This window comes from Cyprinus carpio, chromosome B8 (assembly GCF_018340385.1).
Source record: "Cyprinus carpio isolate SPL01 chromosome B8, ASM1834038v1, whole genome shotgun sequence".
NCBI lineage: Eukaryota > Metazoa > Chordata > Actinopteri > Cypriniformes > Cyprinidae > Cyprinus > Cyprinus carpio.
Window position 1 is genome coordinate 21,898,780 of NC_056604.1, and position 26,494 is coordinate 21,925,273.

Sequence of the window (26,494 nt, forward strand, 5' to 3'; positions counted from 1 at the left end):
CTTGAGAGTTTTTTTCTTTTTCTTTTTTACACATTATGCTTTTTTGTGGTATTGAAATTGATATAAAAATGTTGATATCATATTAGCCTAACTTAAAACAAAAATAACTATATTGTGATTTCATTAACGTAAAATAAAATTATTTACATCGTGATATAAGATTTTGGCATTTTGCCAAACCCTACTCTGGAAAACCCAGAAGACTGAGCATACAATAAAATTAACATATGCATTTTTTTGGGCATCACTTCCAATCTAGTGGTTAAAACAAGACAGGGCAGTTTAAAGCCTGTTTAAAACAGTTTAAAAAGGCTGTTACCGTTATAACCAGCAGCATTGGTTTTCCAGTCAGGAGCGCTGAGATGGCCAGCACGAGATGTCTTCACTATTATGTGTTGCACGTCTCGCCACGTCAGGAAAGGACTGCAGCAGAGAGTCAGAAATAAGATTATTGGACATTTGCAACTATGTGACCATTTGCGTGACTAAATATCTCCAAACTGGATTTTTAAAAAATCCAATTATTATAATCCAAACAATCACTCTGGCCGCAGTTATCAGCTCACTGCTCAAAGTCTCATTGCCTGGATGGCTGGTTGAAACATTCGCTCCCATAATTCACCGTGCACAGTGGGATCAAACATCAAACCAAAGAGAGATGGATGCCATGTGTTCCCAAATATCCCCCAAAATATTGAAGCAATCTAACTCAGTTTGGTTCGCTGCATTGTGCTGGGAATATACAATCACATGGCAGCCATATGTCAAGGTTTTCCTCAATCTCCTATGTGAAATCAGACACTTACGGGAAGCATGCCGCTCGCTATACGGCGTTTTGAAGGGGCCTGGATTTTTCTTGCACTTTTGAAATAAGGGATTGATGATCTATAAGGACTGACCCTCTGAATTAAAGGGATAGTTCATCCAAAAATGAACATACTATGGAAGTCAAGGGCTAACGTCAACTGTTTGGTTATCAACATTCTTAAAAATGTTAATTTTGGGGTAAACTATACCTTTAATTCAGAGGGTCAGTAAGAGTGTGAAAAGTAACTGGAGATTATAGCATAACACCTTCATGATTAGTGGATAAATATGCATAACTCCACTGAAGTGGCCTGGAGCAGACACTTCCACTTAACAACTGTTAGAGAAATGAGAGCATACAGAAGTTAGAGTCCCCTTACTTGGCTTCCAGAGCAAGAGCAATGATCCCTGCCGCCATCGGCGCTGACGCTGATGTTCCAGTGTGACTGTCTGTGCAGCGCTGCCTCAGATCAGTTGTGATCTAACAGGAGAGAAAAATAATTTAGGTTATTCTCGTGCATGGTGTTTCCATGTGTTAATATGTGAATAAAGTGAACATGTATTGACACTGCAAATGAGTAATATGACGTGAAGTAACCATACTTGACCGCTCCTGTTATAATACACAACACTGTCATATATTGCGAGTATGTGATAGACAGTTTCATGCATTGCTTTATTGTATTTTAATATGAGTTTAGTTTAAGTTAACTTTATTTATTTATATACACAGTATATATCACTTGCTTTTTTTAAAATTACTACTTTACTTTAAGTGTGTAGTTTAGATTTATATAATGTATTAATTTTCATCCCGTCTCACACAGGGCCACAAACTGTTCCATCTGCTACTTTATTCACACACACTATTCTTAATCCAAAAGGAAATACTGCAGAACTTTTTCGTTTTATTTGTTATATGCACTTCAGCATACTGGAGTACTTACTGACAATGAAATGTGCTATAAATGTGCCATTGTGCTACACTTAGCAGTAAATTACACTGGGGCATGTGTGATTCAGCAGCATGGACTGGATCCACTCAGATACTGTGTCAGCATCAGTTTGAAGATTGTGAGATTCATGCAATAAAATCTTTGAAATCTATTCATTTGGATTAACTAAATGAGACTTGAATTTCAGCTGCGTGATAGATTTCAGATTTACTCTGCTCTTAGCGTCAGATACACAAAAAACAAAGTTTGGTTGGTTGATTTTAGGGGTGGAACGGTTCGCTGGAAAAAAATTGAACTGTACGTTTCTCCACACACGGTTCGGTATGCGCTAGGACCGCGGTTCAACTTAAATTTGACAATGCATCTATGATATGGTTTGCTATAAATAACACGTAAAACAAAACAGGGTTAGGCTAATATGTTTCGGTTGATGGATGCGCATTTTGGCTTCCTAATACATTACAACAACAGCGATGAAAAAAAAATGCACAGGTGAGACCTGAACAGAACACGTTGATATCTCTGTTTAAACATTTACCATTTTTCTGCAAGCGTAATCCAGTCTTTCAATATATGAATTCACACAATCAGGAGTTTCATGTGGGAGGAAAAGATTTACAGATTTTGCTACAGGTTCAAATTCATCACATGTTTTCACCATGTTGACCAACAGAGAGCTGCTTTGTGTGAAACACAATCAACCTTTTTTGCCAAAATTTTTCCATACAGTTGGTTAAAATATTTTCACTGCTAATATTTATCTTTGTAATAGTTGCCTTTAATGACAATAACTCTACACGGGTTAATAATAACAGTGTGTAAATATAAGTGATCTAGTAAATGGACAATGTTGTGAAAACTTAGAAATTCAGTGAACTATAATCTGAGCTGAATTAACTGAAAACTGCAGGAGAACACAACAAAGAGAAGCGCTAATGTCTGTAACACTGGGCTTCAGAATGTAAACATATATTGCAAAAAGAGTTTGAAAGCCGGTGTGGAATTTCACACGTCACTCTGAGACAAGCTGAGAGACAGGGAAGAAGCGTCGCTCTGTAACTCTCAGAGGAGTGTGTAAAACTGTGTGTGGGCTGTAAACCGCAGCGGTTAACACCAGGATGCTCTCATGACACAGTGACCAGCAGATCAAACACACATGCATAGCCAAGGAAACGAATGAAAATGCAACAGCAATAAATTGGAAAAATTATGTGAGAGGCATCTCTACTTTTGAAGATACTGTGCAGTTCACTGGTGTTTAACTTCCAAAAGGTTTCCATAAATATTTAAATGATTAAATGTGCTTCAGCTCATTTTTTAGTACAGATTAATATCAAGTTTCCACCCATTTGGGGAAAAAAAATATATATTCTAAAGCTACAAGCCAAAAACAAAACTTTCTTTCTTCTGTTAAACACAAAAGATGATATTCTGAAGAATGTTGGTAACCAAACAGCTGACGGTAGCCACTGACTTTCATAGTATGGCAGAAAATGGTATGGAAGTCAATGGCCACCATCCATATTTGCTTACCAACATTCTTCAAAATATTATTTTTTTTTGTGTGTTTAACACTAGAAAGAAACTCTTACAAGTTTGGAACAACTTAAGGGTGAGTAAATGATGACAATTTTCATTTTTGGGAGAACTATCATTTTAAAACCAATTAAGCAGCAGGCCTGTTTTATGAAAAGGAAGTTTGCTCAGTGCTGAAGATCTAGTTTTAGCATCTTCTTGATAACTTACGATTTTGCGGTCGTAGTTCTCTCCGCTGCTGTAGGTGGTGGTGAGGGTGGAGGCGCACTCTTCCAGATACCAGGGCTTGCGGCCGCTCTCTGCCGTGCTGCTGATGGATATCGTGTAGATGCTGTTGGTGTAGCCGTCACACGAACAGTGATCGCGACTCCGACCGCCATTTCCTGACGCCCAAACAAAAATTGAGCCCCGTCCTTTCCTGCCCTGTGAAGAAAAAAAAACATAAGAGAACACGTATATTAAACCCATTTTACATCCCTTACCAACCATAAGTATAATAAATATAAACTTTTTTTTTTTTAACTGACTGACTTGAAACACTTATTTAACACCGGACAACTAACAGCATGAGGACAATTTACTCTCCAAGCATTAATATCCTCCAGTCTTTTCTGATGAGAGGAGACCAGTATTACCTGATGTCTATGAGTCTCACATACCTGAAACATGCCTAAACCACTCCAAACACACCTTTGGCACAAGATACAGGCCAATTACTGATTGTGACTCATGACTCAGGGAAAATAAACTAAAATCCCATTCTAAAGTTCACTGGCGTAGCAGATGGTGAGTGTGAGAAGGAAAGGAAAACACCCTCGGTGGGCCAGTCTGCTGAAAACGTGACTGATGACCTGAAAATTACACTTCACATCATATGGAAAAACACAACACACATTTCGTATAAACTTCTATACATGCGGAGATGATTCTCACCTGTCTGATGCCGTTTTCAAAGGCCTGTCTGGCGAGGGAAGCGGGCCCATCCACGGTTTTGCCATCATCATCTGGACCCCAGCTGGCACTGTAAATATCTATGTGTTGAGGGTGTAGACTCAGTGATTTGGCCTCTACCATGTCTGTCACATCTCCGTCCAACATGCGGACACCTGCAGGACAGGCCCAAAGGAAACCTCAGCAGGGAAAATATATGCAGGGCACTGAAGATCAGTGTGCCAATGACGTCCAACAGACATGCAAAACTACACATTTCCAAAATAAACTAGTCAGGGGATGTTGTCTAGATGACTAGTCAACTGATCTATCTTAAGACAGCCCTGAATAATTAGGCTTGGATGTATTAGAGGGTGTGAATACATATGCTACCATTCAAAAGTAAGAATTATTTTTTTTTATTGCATTAAAATTATCAAAAGTAATGACTTTCATAATGTTACAAAAATATATATTTCAAATAAATGCTGTTTTTTTTAATGTTCTATTAATCAAAGAATCCTGAATAAAGTGCATCATGTTTTTTTTTACTACAAAAATAAGCTGCACAACTATTTCCAACATTATAATGCAATGTTTCTTGAGCAGCAAATCAGCATATTAGAATGATATCTGGAGGATCATGTGACACTGAAGACTGGAGTAATGCTACTAAAAATACAGCTTTGCATCACAGGAATAAATTAGTTATTTTAAATTGCAATAATATTTCACAATATTACTGTCTTTACTGTAGTTTTGATCAAATAAATGCAGTTTTGGTGAGCATAAGAGATTTCTTTAAAAACCTCTGAAAATCTTACTAACCCCAAACTCTTGAATAGTACTGAATATGATGTTTCCTTACATTCATAAACAGCTACACAGAGTGTAGTGTAAGGACCTAAATTAATTTTGTTGACTTCCCAAAAATTGACCATAACCTATAAAAGACGTCTGTGCAGGTTTTCAGTCATGCAAATGAATATAGAATATCAGTACAATATTAGAAATACAACACACAGACAAAAAAAAAAACATATGTAAAATATAAATGGAAAAATATTGAAAAATAAATAAAAAAATAAATACATTGTATGTACAGTTGTGCTATAGAATAGAATAGAATAGAATAGAATAGAATAGAATAGAATAGAATAGAATAGAATGAGATGCAGGTATGTACTAGGATGGTGGTTGTAACAAATAGATATAAGGTTATTGCACTTTTGTACTGCAAAAATTATTAAATTATTACCAAATAGATAAGATGTACAGTGTGCAGAGCTGCAATCTTATCACAGTAATCTAGCAACTATGAAGAACATGTATATAAGCCAGTTTATTTAATGTAACATTTTTGGTCACTACAATTCATATAATAATATTTCACACTTTTTACTGTTGTGGGGTACTGGGTGCATACAGGGGCACTGTATTCACTGTATGTGCGCGAGTATGAACAAAAGGCAGAATACCCAGGTGCAGCAGTGGCTCTATATCAGACAGTGACCGTCAGCCACACTTACCCCCAATCTTGGCGTTGTAAGCGATGCCCACCGTGCAGTGCGAGTTGTTGGCGGACGCTGCTACTTCACCAGCGCACCTCGTGCCATGCCTAAACACAACACATCAGACGACAGTGTTAGTACTGACACACACACACACACACATTCACTGACTGCATAAACAAAGACTGGAGACTCTTACGCAAGCACAGGCACTACTGCTGACCTATTACACACTCGCTACAGAAGGAACGCAGAAGTGGACAGGAAACAGAGAGAGAGTGAAACAGCTGGGCTGAAACTAAACATGTGCTTCCATGGCCAGCAGAGCTAAAACACAGCAGCTAAATATTTGAGATATTGAATGAAAACATTTGAGCGGTTCCTCCGCTTCAGACGCAACGTGGATAGATTCTTGACCCAAACTAAACCCACATAAATCTAATACAAATCATCCACAAAAAACACACTAAAATGCTCACTAAAGACCGAGACAGACAGATGGAGAGAGATTCGGCTGTGGAACCTCCAGCAGTGAACAGCTGCATAGAAAAACTCACGCTACCATGGTAACCACCGTCTCCAATCTAAGCCATTTAAAAAATGAAAAAGAAACAAAGATTGTAAAGATCCATAGCAGTACCAGATCTGGGATGAGACCAGAGTTCGATCGCCATCACAACCATAAATATTTACAAGGTCAAAAGGTCAAAAGGCCAGAGGAACTCCCAGGTGGTCCGTGGACTCGATCCCAGTGCCAATCCAATGACTCCAGACTAAAACTATTCCAACGATGATCCAATACTGAAACATTTAAGTGAAAATAAATGTACGATAAAATCCAAAAGACTGGCCACTTCAAGTCTACTTTACTGTTCAAAGGTTTGGGGTTGTTTAGATTTGTATGTTTTTAAAGAAATAACTGTTTTCTATTTGAATAAATTTTAAAATGTAATTTATTCCTGTGATCAAAGCTGTATTTTCAGCATCATTACTCCAGTCTTCAGTGTCACATGATCCTTCAGAAATCATTCTAATATGCTGATTTGCTGCTCAGGAAAAATTTTTTATGGTTAATGTTGAAAACAGTTGTGCAGATTAATGTTTTGGTAAAAATGTCACTTTTTCAGCATACTTTGATGAACAGAAGTTGCAAAAGAACAGTCTTTGCTGTCATTTTTGAATAATATAAAGGATTAGGAAAATTTCCTGATAATTTACTCACCCTTTTCTTCAGTCACAAAGAAATTAAGGTTTTTGAGTAAAACATTCCTGGAATTTTCTCCATATAGTGGACTTCAGTGGGGGTCAACGGGTTAAAGGCTCAAATTGCAGTTTCAGTGCAGATTCAAAGGGCTCTACATGATCCCAGACAAGAATTAAGAGTCTTATCTAAGCCCCTTTCACACTGCACGTCGGACCCGGCAAATTGCCGGAACATTGCCGGGTGGACTTCTGTGTGAAAGCAGTCACGTTGATTCCGGGATTGAACCGGGTCGAGGACCTAGTAAAGTCCCTTTCACACTGCGATTCCGGAAAATACGCGGGTAATGTGTCCCAGCAATTGTTCCCGGGTCGCTAGATTTTGCCCCTTTCACACTGCCAGTGATTACCCGGAATATGTGCGTGCTTTCACACACAACCTGTAAAGGTTCTGTAAAGACACGTGATATCAGGGTGTGACGTGTAATGTACGAGTCGAAAACACTAGGCACGTTAACTTTCACTGAAACTGGCGAACGATCTCAGCTTCAGCGCGGAAAGTGAGGAACTAACTTATCTCTGCTTCGTTACAGTTTGCACATATTTTTTCATCACGAACGTTGATCTGGCTTCAAAACACACTAAAAGAGTCACGCGATAACAGGCGTCATCACTACGACATGGCTTTAGTTCTGGCAAGATCGTTCACCAGCTTAAGTGAAAGCAGAGCCCGTCTACGGAGAGCCTTCCCACTCCCTATTAAGTCCTAAAGTACCGAATTTTGTTTGCAGTTCCACCAGTTCCAAATCACATTGGAAATGTCACGTGCGGTTAGTTCTTTGTCTGTGTACTTCAGTTCAAAGAGGTAGGGTAGGGCAAAAAACATCTCATTTTCTCCTCCAACTTCACAATCGTCTGACATCATTAGCTGGGTTTCCATCACCCTGCTTTTATGCACATTTTGAAGTATCGCATCAGAATCGAGTGATGGAAATGCTAAATTTCAAATAAAAATTCCTTAATTCGCAAAAAAGATTTATGCTTGCTTGAGGTGGTTTTTGACTTGTGCGAAAAAGGGTTAATGCAAATAATGCGAGATAGAAATGCATTTTGCAATAACCGCATTCACTGACAGTCAACATTTTTGTTGATTTTAATCAAAATCAGGGGTCAGCAACCTCTTAGACATTAAGTGCCATTTTTAATTTTTCTGGTTAACCACTGTGGCTTTGACTAGCAATAGGAAGTAGCATGATCATGATTTATAACTGTCATGTAAACCAAAGGCTATTGGCGCAAAAAAAAAGGAAATGTGACAACACAGATTAGAAAGAGCTATACACACATATAAAGCGCATCCGTATGTTACTTTAAAAATTAAGGAAGTTTAACTTACTTGTTCAAAATCGTTCAAACTAGCTATGTTTCAAGGAATTATAAAAATAATCTCTCAAACAAATTGTGAACAAGCAGTTTTTCCGTTCAATTTGCAAAATATAAATGGAAACAAAATTTTTACCCACTGGGGAAGTCACTGTAACTTTTTATGCTAATGGAAAATGCATCCACCTCAATCAAACATTAGCAATATCCCAAAATACACGTAAAACTATACAGATAGATTTTTGGATGGTGTCTGTCTGTATTTTAACGCTTCTGCTGCTTCTCTCACTATTTTCATGATGAAAATATTTGTACACGACACATTTCAGAAAGTTTTATGAAACAGAGCTTGCAGAACTTGTACCATTAGATTTCATATAGTTGTGTAAAGTATTATTTAGGTGTAAAAACAAAGTGTTTGGTCATTTTACACGTCATTCAGACAGTCTTTTCCTGTCTAACTGACTATATGCCAATAGTCAAAACCCTGCTCTGTGAGACGAAGTCACATCTGCTAGCAAAATACAGGTCAATGAGAAAACCAGAAACACAAACCACACCTGAACAGAACATTCCAGTATTTCAGCATTTCCAGAACCGCACAAGTCACTCAAACCTTTCTTACGTTCCCTAAAAACAACTGATTATCATATTATAGGTAGCATATAAACCCATTTACCATACAGAACATACACTGTCCACAGCCACACACTCATGATGCTGTGCTGCACATTTGACATACAGCTTAAATGTCAGACTGGGTCAATAAACTGCAGTTCCACTGAAAGTCTAGTGCAAAGCCCATGTTCATCGATCAGATATATGAACTTCCAATATTTACAGTACAGCCGCTCGGTCACTCAGAACGACCCCCGGCGGTGAAGCTCACGGTCAAAACCCACCACAGGGAAATAAAGACTCACATTACACAAACTATCAGTGAAAGAATCAACACAAAACATTCCAGCACATAAAAGATCAACAGCTTGTGTAGGATAGTGGCCAAAAGACAGGGGAGACTTTACTGAATCACTCAGTAAACCCCAAAAAAAGTAATGGTCAGAATTATTAGCACCCTTGGTAAAACTGAGCAAAGAAGGCTATGAAAATAAATCTGTGTTGTTTATCCTTTTGATCTTTCATTCAAAAATGTTTTTACAAAAATCTAACCTTTCATTGAAGTAAATAAATACACATTTGCCACAATTATTAGCACCCATAAAAATTATTATAGAACAAAATATATTTCCATTCATATTTACATTTTAACCACACCAGAATATGAAATTATCCAACCATGATTTCCTGTTTGACAGGATTATAAATATGGGGAATCACAGAGGCCAAATTCCCTTAATCATCAATCAGAATGAGAAAAAGAATATAGTTCTGATGTGCAGAACAAGATTGTTGAGCTTCATAAAATAGAAATTGGCTGTAAGCAAGTAGCTCAAGCAATGAAAATTCACACTTTCACCATCAGGGTAAGAATTAAGAAGTTCCCATAAACAGAAAATGCTAAAAATCTGCCTGGAAGAGGAAGTGTCTATTTTGTCTTAAAGGGATAGTTCACACAAAAATGAAAACTGCCCCTTGATTTACTCACCCTCAAGCCATCCTAGTGAATGGGTGTTGAGATTCAATAGTCCAATAGAAGTCCAAGAAAGTGCATCCATCCATCATAAAAAGTGCATCTCACGGCTCTGGGAGGTGGCTTCTGAAGAGAAGCGATGTGTTTGTGTAAAAAAAATATCCACATTTAAAACGTTATTAACTGAAATCTCTAGCTTCCGCTAAATGTCGTACACGCATTCATGAGAGAGTGGTATTATAACGGATGACGTAGACATAGCATAAACTCCGGTGAGAATATGCTAGTTACGCGAGAGCCAAGTTTTACTTGCAGCAAAGAAATGAAAACTGCCCCTATGAATTGGTTTCGCTTTCCTCTGACAATTTGTTTTTTTTTTGTTTGTTTTTTTTACAAATGCTTATTTTGTACTTCTAATTCGTGACTGGTGTTTTGTTTTGCTCTCTCCTCTGTACTTCCATGTTTGTAACTTCTCACTGGAGCTTACGCTATGCTTACGTCCTATGTCATCCGCTAAAACGTCACTCTCTCATGAACGCACGAACGACAATTAGCGGATTACAGTTTACAGATTACAGTTTAGAAAGCTTTAAATATGGATATTTTTCATGTGGAGCACTTTTTATGATGGATCGATGCACTTTTTTGGGATTCAAAACCTTGACCCCCTTTCACTGTCATTATAAAGCTACGAAGAGCCAGGACATTTTTTAATATCACTCCGACTGTATTCGTTTAAAGGAATGATAGCTTGAGGTTGAGTAAATCATGGGAGCACTTTACATTTTTGGGTAAACTATCCCTTTAAAGCAAGGTGAGGAGAATAGACTCTCCAAGGATCACAGCTGGAGTATTGCAGAAATTAGGAGAGTCTCGGGGTCAGAGAGCCTCAAAAATGATCAAACAGCACCTAGATCACCACAAGTTGTTTGAGAGGGTTTCAGGAAAAAAACAAAACATCTGCTCTCATCCAAAAACAAACTCCAGCATATGCCAGACAATACTGGAACTTCAAACAGGAGTTCTGTGTACAGATGAAACTAATAAATGAACTTTTTGGCACACATGAGATGGGTTTAAAGGGATGCAGAGAAATAAAATAAAAAATAGTAAAAAAGTAGCCCATGTGTACAATGAAATATACAGCTGTATATTTAATGTCATGGGCCTACTTTTCTGCTGGAGGTCCTGAACATCTTGTTTTAGATACACGGCATCATGGATTCTAGCAAATAGCAACAGATAAAAATCTAGTTCTGCCTTTTTTGCAGCAATGTATTTTGAGATGAATTGAGAGCTTTTAATTTGAAAAGCTTTTAATTCGCCGTGCCTAATATTTTATTCTTTGCAAACAGCGACAGCTTTGTTGCAGATAAAACACACAGGCTTTGCATTCACAAAATTAGGTACACAGTTATGTTTCTATTCTTCTTTGTATGCCCTATTTTCGCTGTCAACGTTCCTCTTTTGATAGTGCCATTTTCTCTCACCAGCTAGCTTAAATATTTACATCACTTTGCAAACAACGTAATAGTGTACCTCCAGCATGTAAACAATTAAACAAAAAATGCAGTTTAGTACGTGAGGATGCCAAGGAATAATACTGAGTGTAAAAGTAGGCTACGTCAAATAATTATTACAATAAGTTAGGCTCCATTGGGTAACAAGCAAATTAAAATGATACACATTTATTATTCACGATATGGAAAGAGGACATAAAACATAGTTTGTTAAGAGCATGAATCAAACATGCCATCAATGGGCTTATTCAAGTCCTCTTTTATTTTTTGAGTTATTTTATATCCATTTCGCATCTACCACATATGTGTGTTTTAGCATGGCGGTGTTGCAAGTTGGTGAATTAAGATACTTGCCAGGTTATGTGCCACTACTCTGCTTTATTAATTTATCCAGTGTAAAACCCGGACACCGCCACACAAATGTGGCTTTTTGTCAATGACTGTCCTGCTACAGGATTTAACAGAGTAACAGCTCACTACCAGTTACAAAACACACTGTAACAGTCTGTCACAGGCAATTCTAGTTTCATTTTATCAATTAATTTCTTAAATTGTCTTGTGACTAAGTTCTAGTGCCAAAAATTTTTTTGGTTTTTGGCCCAATGCCAAACGTACTTGCCCCCTGCTATAGAAAACAAGTGGGGTGAACTGAAGAGGAGAAGCACCAGCATAGAGCTGGGAATCTGAAGAATGTGAGGAGATCATGTATGAAAAAATGGTCTCTGATCCCTTGTCAGGTGTTCTCCAAACTCATCAGGCTCTATAGGAGAGACTCAGAGCTGTTATCTTGGCAAATGAAGGTTGCAAAAAGTATTAAATAAAAGGATGACAATAATTGTGGGCAACTTGTAATAGAGAAAAACATCTATGTCTTAATACCCCCCCACCCCCTTTTCAATATAGTAGTGGTCACATTAAATTATTATTCGTTCAATGTATTCATTAGTAAATGTTTTATTCATTATAAACATTTTTAAAAATTATTTGATACAAACCCTAATCTGACATATTATATATATATATAATAAAAAATATAATAATAGTAATAATAATAAGACGAATAAATTATTGTTATACACAAATACAATAAATTGTGAATTAACAAATTATATTACAAATATGTAATATTTTATTTATTTTATTTTATTTTTTATAAAAAAAAAAAAAAAAAACTTTTATTAGATATAAATATATTACCTGAACAGATGTTAGCCAATCATAAAGCAGGTCATTTACATATGCAACTCTTAAAGACACAGTAGCAAAATCAGCCTATTTAATTTCCTGCTCAGATGAAGCTGAAAAGAGGTCATAACTAAATTTTATCGCAAATAGTCTCAACTAACATTAGAAGCAGAATTTGAGAAAATAAAATGGTACAAAAAAGATATGTAAGATATGCCCAATTTAAAGGAGTTAATTGCCATATAGTTATATAATGTCTATACTTCCTTTATGAGGTGAGAATTTTGAACTTTCTGCACTCGAAGCCTGACAGAGACAGAAGAAGCCAGGGCAGGAGGTGGATGGTGTTATATAGAGCGTGTCTATACATGCAGACCTAAACCTCCCTCTCTGTCTCCACCACACGCTTCCTCCTGAAAACAGTGACAGCGTCAAACACTCCCCTTTTCCTCGGGCCACGGAAATACTTCTAATGGGGCTCCTGAAAATGTACATTGAGCGGGGGAATAGTGCTCAGGACAGCAAAATACACCTCCAGAATGGGGTTTGTGGAGCATTTAGAGGTGTCTGATACAGGCAATGCTAAAATCACTTTTATTTTCTATTATTGCTCATTCTTTGGGATAAGTATTACATTTCAGCACATAACTCGTCCTGCACCATTTGAGCTGCGGACATGAATCGTATCTGAAATCACACAGATTGAGAAGAGGTGTGCTATCACTTTCCAAAAATAATATGGGGGAAATCTTATAGACAATGCAAAAGGTACGTAGAGACTTGTTGGACTCAGGAATAAATATTTTATCATTTCATTATAAAAGATGCGTTTTCTTTACATTAAGGCAGTGGTTCTCAACCTTTTTTTCCACTGGTCCAAGTGCAAATCTAACGGGCCACACACATATCATTTACATATTACGTCACAAATACAAACCAACCAGATTATAATATTATAGGCTATGAAAAAGTAGGCCCTGAATAAATGTCTAAATTTATGTGCAAACATAGCCTCTGTTGATCCCCATATGGAAAGCACTTTCTAATGTAATAATCTGAGGTTCTCTCCAGAGATGTTTTGCCACATTTATGCAATTAAGGATAATTGCTGAGTAGTATGGGTGTTTCCTTTTGCCCGAACATCTTCAAATGAGTGGCGGGGCAAACCCAAAGTTGATGCCGAAAGTCCATCACTCTCCTACCTTCACTGCTGATACTGCGACTCTTCTTGTTTGTATGTGTTTCTTTCGCTGGCATTTCGTTTTTAACCCTTCATAACAAATTTGTCCATTCTGATGTTCAATTTTACCAAACTAATGGCTGCTGATGCAATATAAATTGAATTCTGCCAAAGTGCACGCTTGTAAGTGTTCGTTAAATGTCACTATCGGCCGATAATCCCTTTGGGATGATTAATCGGCGGGCTCTAAAAAGGCAGGTCTCAAAAAAACGATATCAAGATGATGACGCTGTCGTGAGAGGTTTGGCATGACATGAATTATATGATTATATGATTATATATATGTGAGAGATTATATGGGTGAATAATTATGAATTCACACAGCACACACGGTTGTGGTCCGGCAGTGCGTTCAGAAGCGGTGCGTCTGCAGCAGTGCAGAGATCACGCATTGTTTGCAGTAAATATGAACATGGATTGACACGAAAATGCAGTAATTACACCTAACACATAAATGCATTTTATTAAAGTCTACTGTGTTTCACAGTCAACACGAATGGTTTTTTGGCTAGGTTTAAAGAAAAAGAGCACTTTTAGATAAAGGCGGCAATAATAGATGGCACTCGTGGAGGTAGGAAAACAATGTTTTTTTTAATGAACCGCAGGATTGCTTGTAATAAAGATTTAAATGCAAAAGAAAGGGCAGTAGAGCTAACTATTTCTGTCAATGGTAAGTTTGTGATAATGTAAGAAAGATAGTTTAAATGTTTTGCCAATTGCTTGAGCAACTTAACATATAAATCTAGAAGTAAATGCAAAAGTAAAAAGCATTGAATAATGTGTTGCTTATGTTTATTGTGTTTAATCATGTCTGTGGAAGATTGTATTACTGTACAGTGTAAAAAAAAGAATTGCAATGCTGAAAAAGCATTTTCAGTGACAATGTTTGGATCTGAAATCAAAATAATGGATGTTGTGTTTGTGGTTAACAGCAATGAATCAGTAGCGGACTCTTCTGTGAAAGCACAGTCTGTCCTGCTTGCCCTCTCACAAGAGTCACCTAAGAGAGGAATTCCCACCATTTTCAAAAATGAAATTCGGGCCCTGAATAAATGTCTAAAAATCCTGATTGGAGTATCACTATAAATAGTTATAAATGACAAAAGAAGGCTTTAAAAAGATCGGTATCGGCGATCAGCCTCAAAAGCCCCTAGTTATAGTAGACAGCTTTGTGAACATTCCTAAAAAAAATTCTCCTTTTGCATTCTACAAAAAAGAAAAAACATCTGGAATGGCATGAGGGTGAGTAAATTACTGTCATTCAGGGATGCTTTACTCTATAAAGGAAGCAGATGAGGTTCAGTTTTCACTCATCAGTTGCAGAATTGCATTACACTGGAGCTCCTCGCAGAAACGTAACGGCACAGAGGATCAGAGCCCGGGGCCAAGCTTTCAGTCTGAATGGTCCAAAAAAGCTGCAGAGCCATCTGGCACAGGCTCACACACACTGGCAGAGTGGCAGCCACAAAAACACATGGGGGCCTCCACCCACTCACCAAACACACCCATATATACACACAACAAACCAAATATCAGCATTCACCAAACACACACTGATTTGTGCCAACATTTCCAAACACACACGCATAATCTCTCACAGAAAGCCAATTCCAGAAATCCCTTTCTGCCAAATACACTTACTTCTACACACACTGATTGCAAGCCAAGCGCCGTATTTACTCATACACCTAAGAAACCCTCAAATGCACAGAAAGCAAACTCCAAAAACCCACATCCACCAAACAAACACGCCAAACACTCTTACTAGCACACAGATCATAAGCCAAATACCCACATTCACACACACCACAGAGAGGACTGTATAAACAAAGCCTTTCCAGGGTTTTAATGACCTGATAAGCTCAAAGAATTGAGCGCGTGCGTGAGTAATGAACTTCACTCTTACTTGTTCTCATTACTGGCATCATATCGGGGCATGGGATCCATGTCATTACCGTTCACATCATAACTGGCCTCATTATCCTGCAAACAGATCAAAGGAAGAGAAAGACACATGAGAAGAGAACATGGTCAAATGTGGATTATGCGTTATCCATCCATTATGTGAATGTGCCAATAAGAACACTTAAAAAATGCTAAAAGTGAACAAAATAGTGCAAAATGTCTGGAATTTTACATGTGAGCATGTGAATTTGGACATTTACTTTTAAGACAAGGCTTATATAAACACAAAAACATCAGTCAGTATACTAATAGTCTTTGTTTTGCTCACTTGCTTTGATCCAAATCCTAGTTTTTAGGTTGGCAATGAATGTTTGATGGCAAACGTTGAAAATTAGCTGATATGCTGTCAGTTTATTAAATGATAAGCTGTTCATTGAGCGTAGTGAAACCTCTCCTTCATTGGCATTCATTCAAAAAATGGTCTCTGGTCTCCTTTCATGTGTACTGAACCTTTGCACCTTGCACTTAATGCCTGATACCTCGACCTTAAAGGGATAGGTTACCCAAATATTCTGTCATTAATTACTCACCCTCATGTCGTTCCAAACCCGTAAGACCTTTGTTCATCTTTGGAAAACAAATTAAGTTTTCTGATCCTGCATAGACAGCAACATAACTGAAATGTTCAAGGCTAAGAAACATAGTAAGGACATCTTTAAAATAGTCCATGTGACATCAGCTGTGGTACTGTCGCGAGCGTGCACTGAAGACTAACACGGATGAGAAAATAAAGTTGCTATTTTTGTTTTCTTTACGCACTAAAAGTAGTTTTTGGTTCTCATGGCTTCATAACATTCCGTTTAAACCACTGATGTCACATGGACTATTTTATCAATGTCCTTATTAACATTCTGGGCCTTCAACGTGTCAGTTGCGTTGCTGTCTATGCAGGGTCAGAAAGCTCTCAGATTTAATCAAAAATATCTTAATTTGTGTTCTGAAGATGAACGAAGGTCTTATGGTTTGAAACGACATGAGGGTGAGTAATTTATGACAGAGTTTTCATTTTTTGGGTGAAATATCCCTTTAAAGTATCCCAGAATGCACTGCAAGAAGTTCAATGGGGGAAAATTCAAGATTTCAGATGAGACAAGAAAAATGTTAATTATAAATAAACAAACATTCTTGTTCAATTCTAAGAAGTCTCAATAAAATTGCTCAGTGTAACTAAAATACTTGGATGACAGGCACAATGTGCGACATACAACAAAGCACATTAATTACATAAACTCCAATGCAATGGGCTCAACCTGACCTACTATCTCTGCTGCAACAAATGAATCTTTCTAATTATATATCAAACACCTTTTATTTTTATTACAATTTGGTTATAATTTATTATAAATAGGAAATTTGGTTTTACACAAAATTTGACTAAACATGTAACCACTCATAAGTATATAATGCAGAGTATGCAGCATGCAAGACACACACACACACACACACACATATATATATATATAGATACACTTACATAGTTCTGAATGAGATCTGGGTGGTTCCTCTCAATACCGTCATCCAGAATGGTAACCACCACATCCTTCCCCGTATAGCCTCTCTTCCACGCGCCCACGATATTCATGTCAGACTGACAGTTATGGATGTTATCATTACAGTGCTGCAAAGACAGAGATAAAAGGGGACATAAAACAATCTAATTAGATGAAGAGTAACAAACCGTATGCTTACACTACTGTTCAAAAGTTTGCAGCTGGTAAGACTTTTTTGTTGTTACTGTAAAGAACTAATACTTTTATTCATCAAGGATGCATTACATCAATCAAAAGTGACAGTAAAGACATTTATAATGTTACAAAATATTTAAACTTCAAAGAAATGCTGTTCTTTTGAACTTTATATTCATCAAATGATCCTGAAAAAAAAAATGTACCATGGTTTTAACACTGATGATATTAATAATAAATGTTTATAAGCAACAAATGCATCACAGGAATAAATTACATTTTAGAAAATATAATACAATAGAAAATGGTTATTTTAAATTATACAAATATTTCACAATATTACTATATTTTTGATCAAATAAATGCAGCTTTGATGAGCATAAGACACTTCTTTCAAAAACTTTAAAAACCTTTTGAACAGAAATGTAGATAGAAGCATTTTGAAGGATTATCATAAATACCCTGAGATACAGGGTAGGGTGGATTCAGTCCCACATCTCCCACGATTACCACAGCTCAATGTGTCTGCAACATGCATGCCTAAACACAAGGCCCCAGTAAAATCCTGGCTATTTTTGGTACCTTTAAAATCCCAAGCATGTGGTAACAAGCTAACATCATTTTTAAAACATATCTTTGTAAATTACTGCATCTTTCCTCATGTATCTCAGGCAATGTTATTACATGCAACCAACTGAACAGTTTCACTGGGCCTAGAGTTGGAATTAGACCCCATACTGGAAGTCAAGTTTATTTGCTCCCAAAGTACAACTCGCAGGTCAACAAGAGAAACCTGAGCCAAATAGATGCATTCAGGTCAAAGTATTAATGTTATCTAAACCATATTAACCATTGACAGAGCTATAACAACCCATTAGAGAACAAACGCTTAGTTCACGCTCGCCGTTTCGGTTGAAGCTTTAAATACGATCGTAGACAGAAAGTGATGACAACAATTGCTATGTGTGCTATGACTCAAGGTTTCAGCCGCAGCCAAAGTGCAACCTTTCATACATTCTGGCAAACCTAGATGGCTGTTTACCATGTAAAAAAAAAAAAATGCAAGGATGTCTTCACATTCCCTACGTGCTGATGTTTCCACACCATCGGCTCTCGTGAGCTGAGGAACATCACAGCTTTGAAAACGAGAGCCTGTTTGTACAATTACCTCACAGAAAATGTCCCGCTAGACGTTATGTTAGAGCTTACAAAAGTTCAATGTATCTCTCTGGGCGGTTTTCACATGTAGAAACTCAGCTAATCTGGTGTGACAGGCATAGTTTCCTTTGAGCGAGAATTAAACTGACAAATTAGTTTTAGTTAAAAACACCAAAGTTTTCCTACCTGCCATTGCGTTTTAGTGAAAAGCCGCCTTGAAAAGCAGAAGATTGGCTTGGTTTTGCATTTAACTAAACACAACATGATACATTGTATTTAATGAAAGCATTCGCAACACATTTCAATTCAATAACGGGCTGGATCGCTAACTTAAACAGAATATTCAGCTGCAAATAACACAGGACATGACTTGATTTTATCCGTCTGGATGTGAAGTTAATGTATGATAATGCTTGATAATAATTTCATTATATAATAGTGTTTACCTCAAAGTTTCACCTTTTCATCGATCACTGTGGGATTTGTAAGATTTAGGGAAAAATATGTATTGTGAAAAAAGCTTAAAAATAAACTGAATGGAGTAATTTTCTCTTTTGTCTGTGTGCCTTTGCTAACATCAGCAAAAAAGCAGTTATTTCTGAGGAGAAAGAAAATACATTTTCATAACAGAATACAAATATGACATTTTGCCTTTCAGAATAAGATGTGCTTGATGATTCATTTACTGTTAGACCTTGGTTAAGGATTTGAGTTCTGAACAGCTCAGACGTTTTTTTTTTTTTTGTAGTAGGAAATGATGAAAACCATGACAAAGATCAAGACTTCAGTGTATTTCAATGTTAGCAATTCAGAAGAACGATGTACAGCATGTTGATTAAGAATACTCACTATGTACCACATACTGCTCCATTTAGCATCGTTGAAGTAAATGGAGCTGGACTGGACCATACTGTACGGTACAGGACCAGGATATGAGGGTTTATAATCTCGCTTTGTTCTCCTCTTCACCACCTGCTGTTGTAACCACTCCACCTGAGGAAGAAGGAGAAGAGGTCCTTAAGGAACTGACAAACACCAACATTGTTTCATGACATTTATTTTCTTTAACATCCAATCCAATTAAATGAATGATGGCTACTGGAACACAATAATGAGAATATTTTTTTTTTTTGTTTTTTATAAAGATCAACATGAATTAAAGGCATAAACACTATGATGTTGTACACATACTGTGCATTTTTAATATCTTTCTCTGTAGTAACACAATAATGAGAATGATGCCAACTAATTTTTTGGTCATGAGAATTATGGAGGAAAATATGCTTAATTATAAAGAAGGTAATGTCACTATGCAAAAAATTGTAATAATATATTGTATACTTAACGCATCCTCATGCACAATATCTTACCTTAATTTTCCTTTCAATATTGGGATGAAATATAAATGTTATTGAAAGGCTTTATTCGTGTGGCTCACAACATGTTTGACTTAAGTTATATGGTAAAAAAAAATAAAAAATAAAAATCCATGAATTGGCTATTTCCATTTTTTAAAGGAATAGTTCACTGAGTCAGAAATTAATATTATGTCATTATTTATTCACCCTAATGTCTTTTTAAACCTGTATGATTTTCTGTCCTCCGCCGAATAAAAAACGCTAACGGTTACCAGACACCAGTAGTTTTAGGCAACACTGATGACAAACTAGAAGATACATCTTGAGAAACCAGATTTCTAAATATCTAAATATGAATGAGATTTGCGAGCTAAGCTACGGTGTATAAAAAAAAATTCTCATTCTCAGTTTTTGCTTTATAAAAGTGCTTTTTGTTATTTTTACAGACTGACAGCCACTGGTCACCGTTCAATTTAGTTGTATGGAAAAAAGCAGCGTGAACATTCTGCCAAGTATCTCTTTTTTAGTTCCACAGAAGAAAGACAACCAAATGTTATGAATGACACAGTGATTTAAAGATGACATAATTTGAATTATCGGTTTGATGATTGTCGAATACACAAAGTGCTGTTCATGAACAGAACGGTTGACTTGCTTTGCATTGCGCAACAGTTGTTTTGAATACACTATGAGTTCTAGTCATTGAAGATAAAGATCCGGAGTCCATATACACCACAGAACACACAGGTGTGGGGTTGTCATAGTGACAGCCTGACCTTTGGCTCCATGGAGATGAAGCTGTGTGTGCCTCTGCTGAAAAGCGTCGACCTTTTTATCGTCCGGCTGTGGAAGAAATGGTAGTAGTCCTTCAGATCACCAATCTACAGGAACAACACACAAAACTGTCATTTACTGTATCAGAATTACTACATTACACCAACACGTCACAAAATAACAGGTTGCAAAACAAGAATCCAACCACTCTGATATACTAAGTAACTAAAAAAAAAGAAAAGAAAAAAGCATATCGGGGCAGGCACATCTTATATGTAACAATATTGGTATGTATAAATAGGAAAGAGCTATAGCAACATTCATGTTGAAACCGGCGTGCATCATTAATTATGTAGGATGTCATTGACTGGAAGATTGGTTACTCAAGAGGCTGTATCACTTTCCACGGAACAGATTCATTTGACAAGTGCAATAACACCAGGCAGCCATGACACATTCTCCACTGACTACTGTACTCCACAGGGATGCAGAAGTCTGCCATAAAAAACAATGACTCCTGAAGTCATTGACAAGCTTTGCCAGTAAACAGTCAATCAAATGGGCTCATGGTGCTTTTAAAGCAACTGCTTTGGAATTAACTTGATGTAGGAAACTTCTGGGTTCGTGAAGAGCATCTTACACAAACACATAGGCTACAACTGGTTCCTAAGGCAATCCCACATTCCTGGATCCTATTGCAGATTCCCACAGGAGGACACGAGTCTGATGGGTTGCAAAGTTCAGGAGTACTTAAACTTTCATAAATGGGAACATCGGAGGTGACAACCTTCCAGTTGAGGAAGGACCGCTTCACTGGCACAATAAGCACAGATGAGCGATGAGATAGCACATTGTGAAATCAGACACTGAACACGGTCGCAGTGAAATCTCTAACCAGATCTGAGATCTGACATTCAGGCTTGCTGAAGCACAGAGCGAAGTTTAAGGCTCCACCATAAACTTACATTAACCTATTATTTATTTAAATGCACCAGCATTCTCACAACCAAAGCACTAAGTGGATGACAAAACATATGATTAAACTTTATTATAAAGAGTCTTTCTTGCTCCCAGGAGGAATATGAAACTGAGGCAAAAGCAGTTTATGCTATATAATGCAGTTCTTTAGTTCTACAAAGCTTGGCTTTACAAATTAAAAATCAGCTGCATTATATGCAATTTTAATATCAAGTATTCTAAGCACTTAATTTGAACACATGAAACTGAAAGATGTAACACTTTTAGCCTGTGTAACTTTTTTTAGCATGTTACAGTGAATGTTGCATGTAATTCATGACTTCAGTTTCTAACTTATTACTTTATAATGTAGAAGTACACCTAAAAGTAATAAAACTAACAAAAAATAGCAGATATATTCACTAACACACAGTCAAGTTTGAAAAACACCTGTTGTTGTTGGGAGTCAGCAGAGACCTGTTTGTTCACTGGGTTTTACTCTCAGAACTAGATATTCTTGCGCTAAAAACGAGTCTTCGCGCAGATTAGTGAAGATTAAAGTCTTGGAAACGTGAGTTTATCAGTCTGAACGATAAAACACAACTCTGTGAAACTTGTGTGTAAAGCTTTCAGACTTGACGTTTGAACTTCAATCAAAGTGATAGCACACTTGAACTGAGGGGAAAGAGCACTGGACTGCAAGTACTATTAAATAACATGAAAAACATGTTTGTGCAGGACTCACGTACCTGGCCCAGGTTTCTATACCCATATTTACTCGCGATATGGTCCGCTTGCTCAGGTCCGCCGGCTATCCGAACAGCCCAGTGGTTGGTGTAAATCCGAGCTTTGCACGGAGAAGACGAGAAAAAAACCAGGCACAGCGAAACCAGGACGCACGGGAGGCTGTTCAAAACCATCTTTCGCTATCTCTCTCTCGCCTCGACTCTCCGCAGCACCCCCGGTTTAGGAAAACAACCAAACTTCGTCTCGCCGTTCAGCGGGGTTTCTCATAGAAGTGTCGCTTGAGCTCCACATATACTCAGCAGAGGGAGAGCGCAGGATTTAAACGGGATACGAGCCTCGGAACGCTTCGGTCTGCAGCGCATCGGCCGCGCACACTCCGACGCAGAGAGAGAGAGAGAGAGAGAGAGAGACGCGAGAGTCTGTTTGCACAGCTTTGGCTTGATTTGTTGTCTCAAGACAGTGCCGTTACTTCTGGCGGGGTTTGTTGTTTATTTTTTTTATTTATTTTTTTGGTAAAGTGGAGATATGGCTTTAGCGCCTCCCTCAAATAACTACAGAGATAGTCGGGAGAGTACGGACAACGAGCCCTGTGGGGTTACCGGGGCTCCGCAGGGTCTTAAAGACACACCGCGTTCCTTCAGCACAGAACAGGCTGCGTTTGTCACATTCACCACAGCCGTGAGATTCCCAGAGCCTTCTGTGAAGAACAAGCTTGACAAAGTATACTGGACTGGGTTATTTATATATTTGTATATAATCATGTAGTCAGTTTTGAAAGCGGTAGCCAGTCAAGTAGCCAATTAACAGCAGTTTGTTCTCGTCTTCAAATTTGATTGGCCATGGAGTGCTTAAATTTAATATAACAGCACTGGACGTTTCACTGTTTGTTTTATCCCAACAATTCTGACGGAAACAGTCAGAATTGTGAGATGTTAACTCATATTTCAGAAAAAAACAAAGAACTGTGAGATGTAAACTCAGAATTAAAGGGTTCATATGATGCGATTTAAATTTTTCCTTTCTCTTTGGAGTGTTACAAGATCTTGGTGCATAAAGAAGATCTGTAAAGTTGCAAAGACTAAAGTCTCAAATACAAAGAGATATTCTTTATAATAATGTTAAGAGTCAACCACGCCTCTAAAACAGCTCATTCTAACACGCCCCGACATGTCTACGTCACAATGTGGGAAGATTTGCATAACGCCTCCCAAACATTCACGCAAAGAAAGAAGGGTGACTTTTATTATCGCTGTTGCCGTGGCGCCATGTTGTGGAGACGCTAGACACTATAGAAAGGTGGGGCATAAAGGAGCAGCAATAATGTACAGTATGTGGAAAATAATGTGTTTTTTTTTTAACCTTAAACCGCATAAACACATTGCATTACACCAAATACACAAAATAATGTTATTTTTAGCACCATCATATGACCCCTTTAACAGAAGAAAAATCAGAATTGTAAGAAACAAATTTGGAATCGCGAGAAAAAAGTCAGAATTCTGAGTTTATATCTCACAACTCTGACTTTTCTCTCAGAATTTTCTCAGAAATGAAAAGTTGCAACTAAAGGTCCTTGCACACTGAGTCAATTTTTTTATATATATATTCGTCATCCTTTCCTATCAAAATGCTTGCTACAGATGTGAAAACGCAGAAAATTGAACCTGGTCTGAATTTTTTTATGATGGATGTAAGTTTCAGAGGCAGTGTGTAAATGTGATTGACACAACGTGAGGTCATATTTATTTTTTAACATGTGAAAATTTCGGACAAGAATTTTGGAGTGTGCAAAGACCTTAACTCTTTTATTTTTCATCCTGTGATGGAAACAAGCCTCTATACGACAGAGCAACAATATCATTGGAATCACTTCACTTCCAGCTGATGAACAATAAAAACATTGACAGCCAATCAGAATCAACTTGACTTTAAAGGGGTCATATGACGTTGCTAAAAAGAACATTATTTTGTGTATTTGGTGTAATGCAATGTGTTTATGTGGTTTAAGGTTCAAAAACACATTATTTTCCACATACTGAACATTATTGTTTCTCCTCTATGCTCCGCCTTTCTGAAATGCATTGATTTTTACAAAGCTCATCGTTTTGCATTGTGATTGGCCGAATGCCTTAAGCATGTGTCGGAAATGTTATGCCCCTTAACATACTGTGATACTGTGTCCCGGCGTGACAAGACAAAAACAATAAACAATAAAACCTATTACAACCAAGTATTTTTTGCATCCAGTGGGGACATAATTACTTATTATAATGACTTATACTGTCTTTTTACGCGTTGTGTATCTCGCTGCATGAACATAAAACCATGTCTGCATTTGTGATTGTAGAAATGACAAACAAGCACTACTCTACACTGCTCAAAACTCACATTTGAATCATCAGAGGCAATTTCAATTTTATAACGAATATCTCATTGGATTTGAGACTTTAGTCTTTGCAACTTTACAGATCTTCTTTATGCACCAAGAGCTTGTAACACTCCAAAGAGAAAGGAAAAATTTAAATCACATCATATGACCCCTTTAAAGATCGCAGGCATTTAAAATGACAAAAGACTGCAGTGCGTGCGTAAAAAAAGAAAATAATTTTATTGTGAGGATGCTAATAGTTATCATTATAGGCCTAGGTATCTTTATTGGTACCAAAGATGATAATAACTATAAAGTTTTAATAATTGTTCTTATTCTACGAGAACAGGAAAGTCCACACCAGATTTAACCATAATGACACAGAGGAATAATATAATTGGAATCACTTTTTTAGGATGACTTTTTTTTTTTTTGAACTGATAACGATAAAAACATTGACAACCAAATGTAATCCACCTATTTAAAACAGCATAGCTGAAGCACACTTATAATAATATAATGTAATATTATAGCCTATATACACTATTGTTGTTGTAATTATACAGGCTGGTCTGTTCCAGTTCATGCATTGCTCGGTGAGATGCAACACTTTCACATGCTTTGGCTTATTCTGGGACTATTTACATTGGTTGAGAAACAATATACAAACTGGCCAAGATTTTGATCTGAAATATTAAAATACTTTGCATAAACATTTTTATGTTAAAAGCAACAACACATTTAGGCCTACATAATATCAGCATGACAGCTGAATCACCATCAGATTTAAAATAATAAAAACTTATTTTGGAACTAACTTGCTCTTGAGTAAACACATTGTGTGCCTTGTTGTTTACTTCGAGTCCATAAAATTTTGTCCATAAACTTGTGACTTCTAGATCTAAGGTGGTGGGCTGCTTATAATTATTCCTCTCACAGTCGCATCCGCTCGTCACCAGACATACTTTTGATGGCATCATTATGTGGCGAGCGTTACGCGTCGCTCTCATTCACGTCATGATTGATTGATCTTTGTTTTGGTTATCCCTCCGCGCTCTGTTCCGTTTGCAGTACAAGTGCGAAATCAGCATAATTGCACTAATTACGGCCAATTTCTCCGTGAATGGAGCCGCTGTCAGATCCGACAACAGACGAGGGACAAGAATATCTCACGGTCCTTATAAACGAGATGAAAGGGGACGAAAACACCCGTGAACACTCCATTGAGTGCGAGAGCAGGATTGCAATTTAAAGCACCGAGGGAGGAGGAGAAAAGAAGGGAACATGCGGAGATTTGAGAGCGGAATCAAGTACCCAGCTCACGGAGGTAGCGGGCAACCCCATTCAGAGCGTCGCTTCTCTACCGGGGGGCGCAAATTCCGCTTGACAGCCATTACCCCGCGAGCCCGAGTCGCCCCCCTTCAAGTGTGTTTCTCTGAGAACAGTTACCAGCGTGCATTCCTTCTGCTGCAATTAAGCCTTTATTGATCACCTCTTCAGAGCTGAGTAAACAAACGTAATGTGCGGAAATCACTGGATGATTATTGTCCCAGGGTGCGAATTATGGGGGTTTGGGGGGTCTGACCCTCCTAATTAAGCCTTGAACCCAAAAAGCCAGTCAAA

General features: G+C 37.5%; 2 protein-coding genes across 5 annotated transcripts in view; both read right to left on the bottom strand.

The window, feature by feature from the left end:
* Positions 1-23,271, bottom strand: part of LOC109053363 (proprotein convertase subtilisin/kexin type 5-like) — a 59,161-nt gene extending 35,890 nt beyond the window's left edge. The window contains exons 1-10 of one of the 3 annotated variants that reach the window (XM_042730091.1): positions 22,506-23,271; positions 20,802-20,906; positions 19,517-19,660; positions 17,299-17,442; positions 15,766-15,842; positions 5,759-5,847; positions 4,233-4,405; positions 3,510-3,722; positions 1,188-1,288; positions 320-423 (exon numbers count right to left, since the gene is read on the bottom strand). In XM_042730091.1, the coding sequence (XP_042586025.1) occupies positions 320-423; positions 1,188-1,288; positions 3,510-3,722; positions 4,233-4,405; positions 5,759-5,847; positions 15,766-15,842; positions 17,299-17,442; positions 19,517-19,660; positions 20,802-20,906; positions 22,506-22,676 (1,321 nt within the window). In that variant the 5' untranslated portion in view covers positions 22,677-23,271. The remainder of the gene's footprint in view (positions 1-319; positions 424-1,187; positions 1,289-3,509; positions 3,723-4,232; positions 4,406-5,758; positions 5,848-15,765; positions 15,843-17,298; positions 17,443-19,516; positions 19,661-20,801; positions 20,907-22,505) is intronic. The other 2 variants (XM_042730092.1, XM_042730093.1) reach the window with 2 other exon arrangements.
* The window catches only part of LOC109053914 (disintegrin and metalloproteinase domain-containing protein 9), a 1,168,157-nt gene that overhangs the window by 1,111,802 nt on the left and 29,861 nt on the right, over positions 1-26,494 (bottom strand). The window lies entirely within an intron of this gene.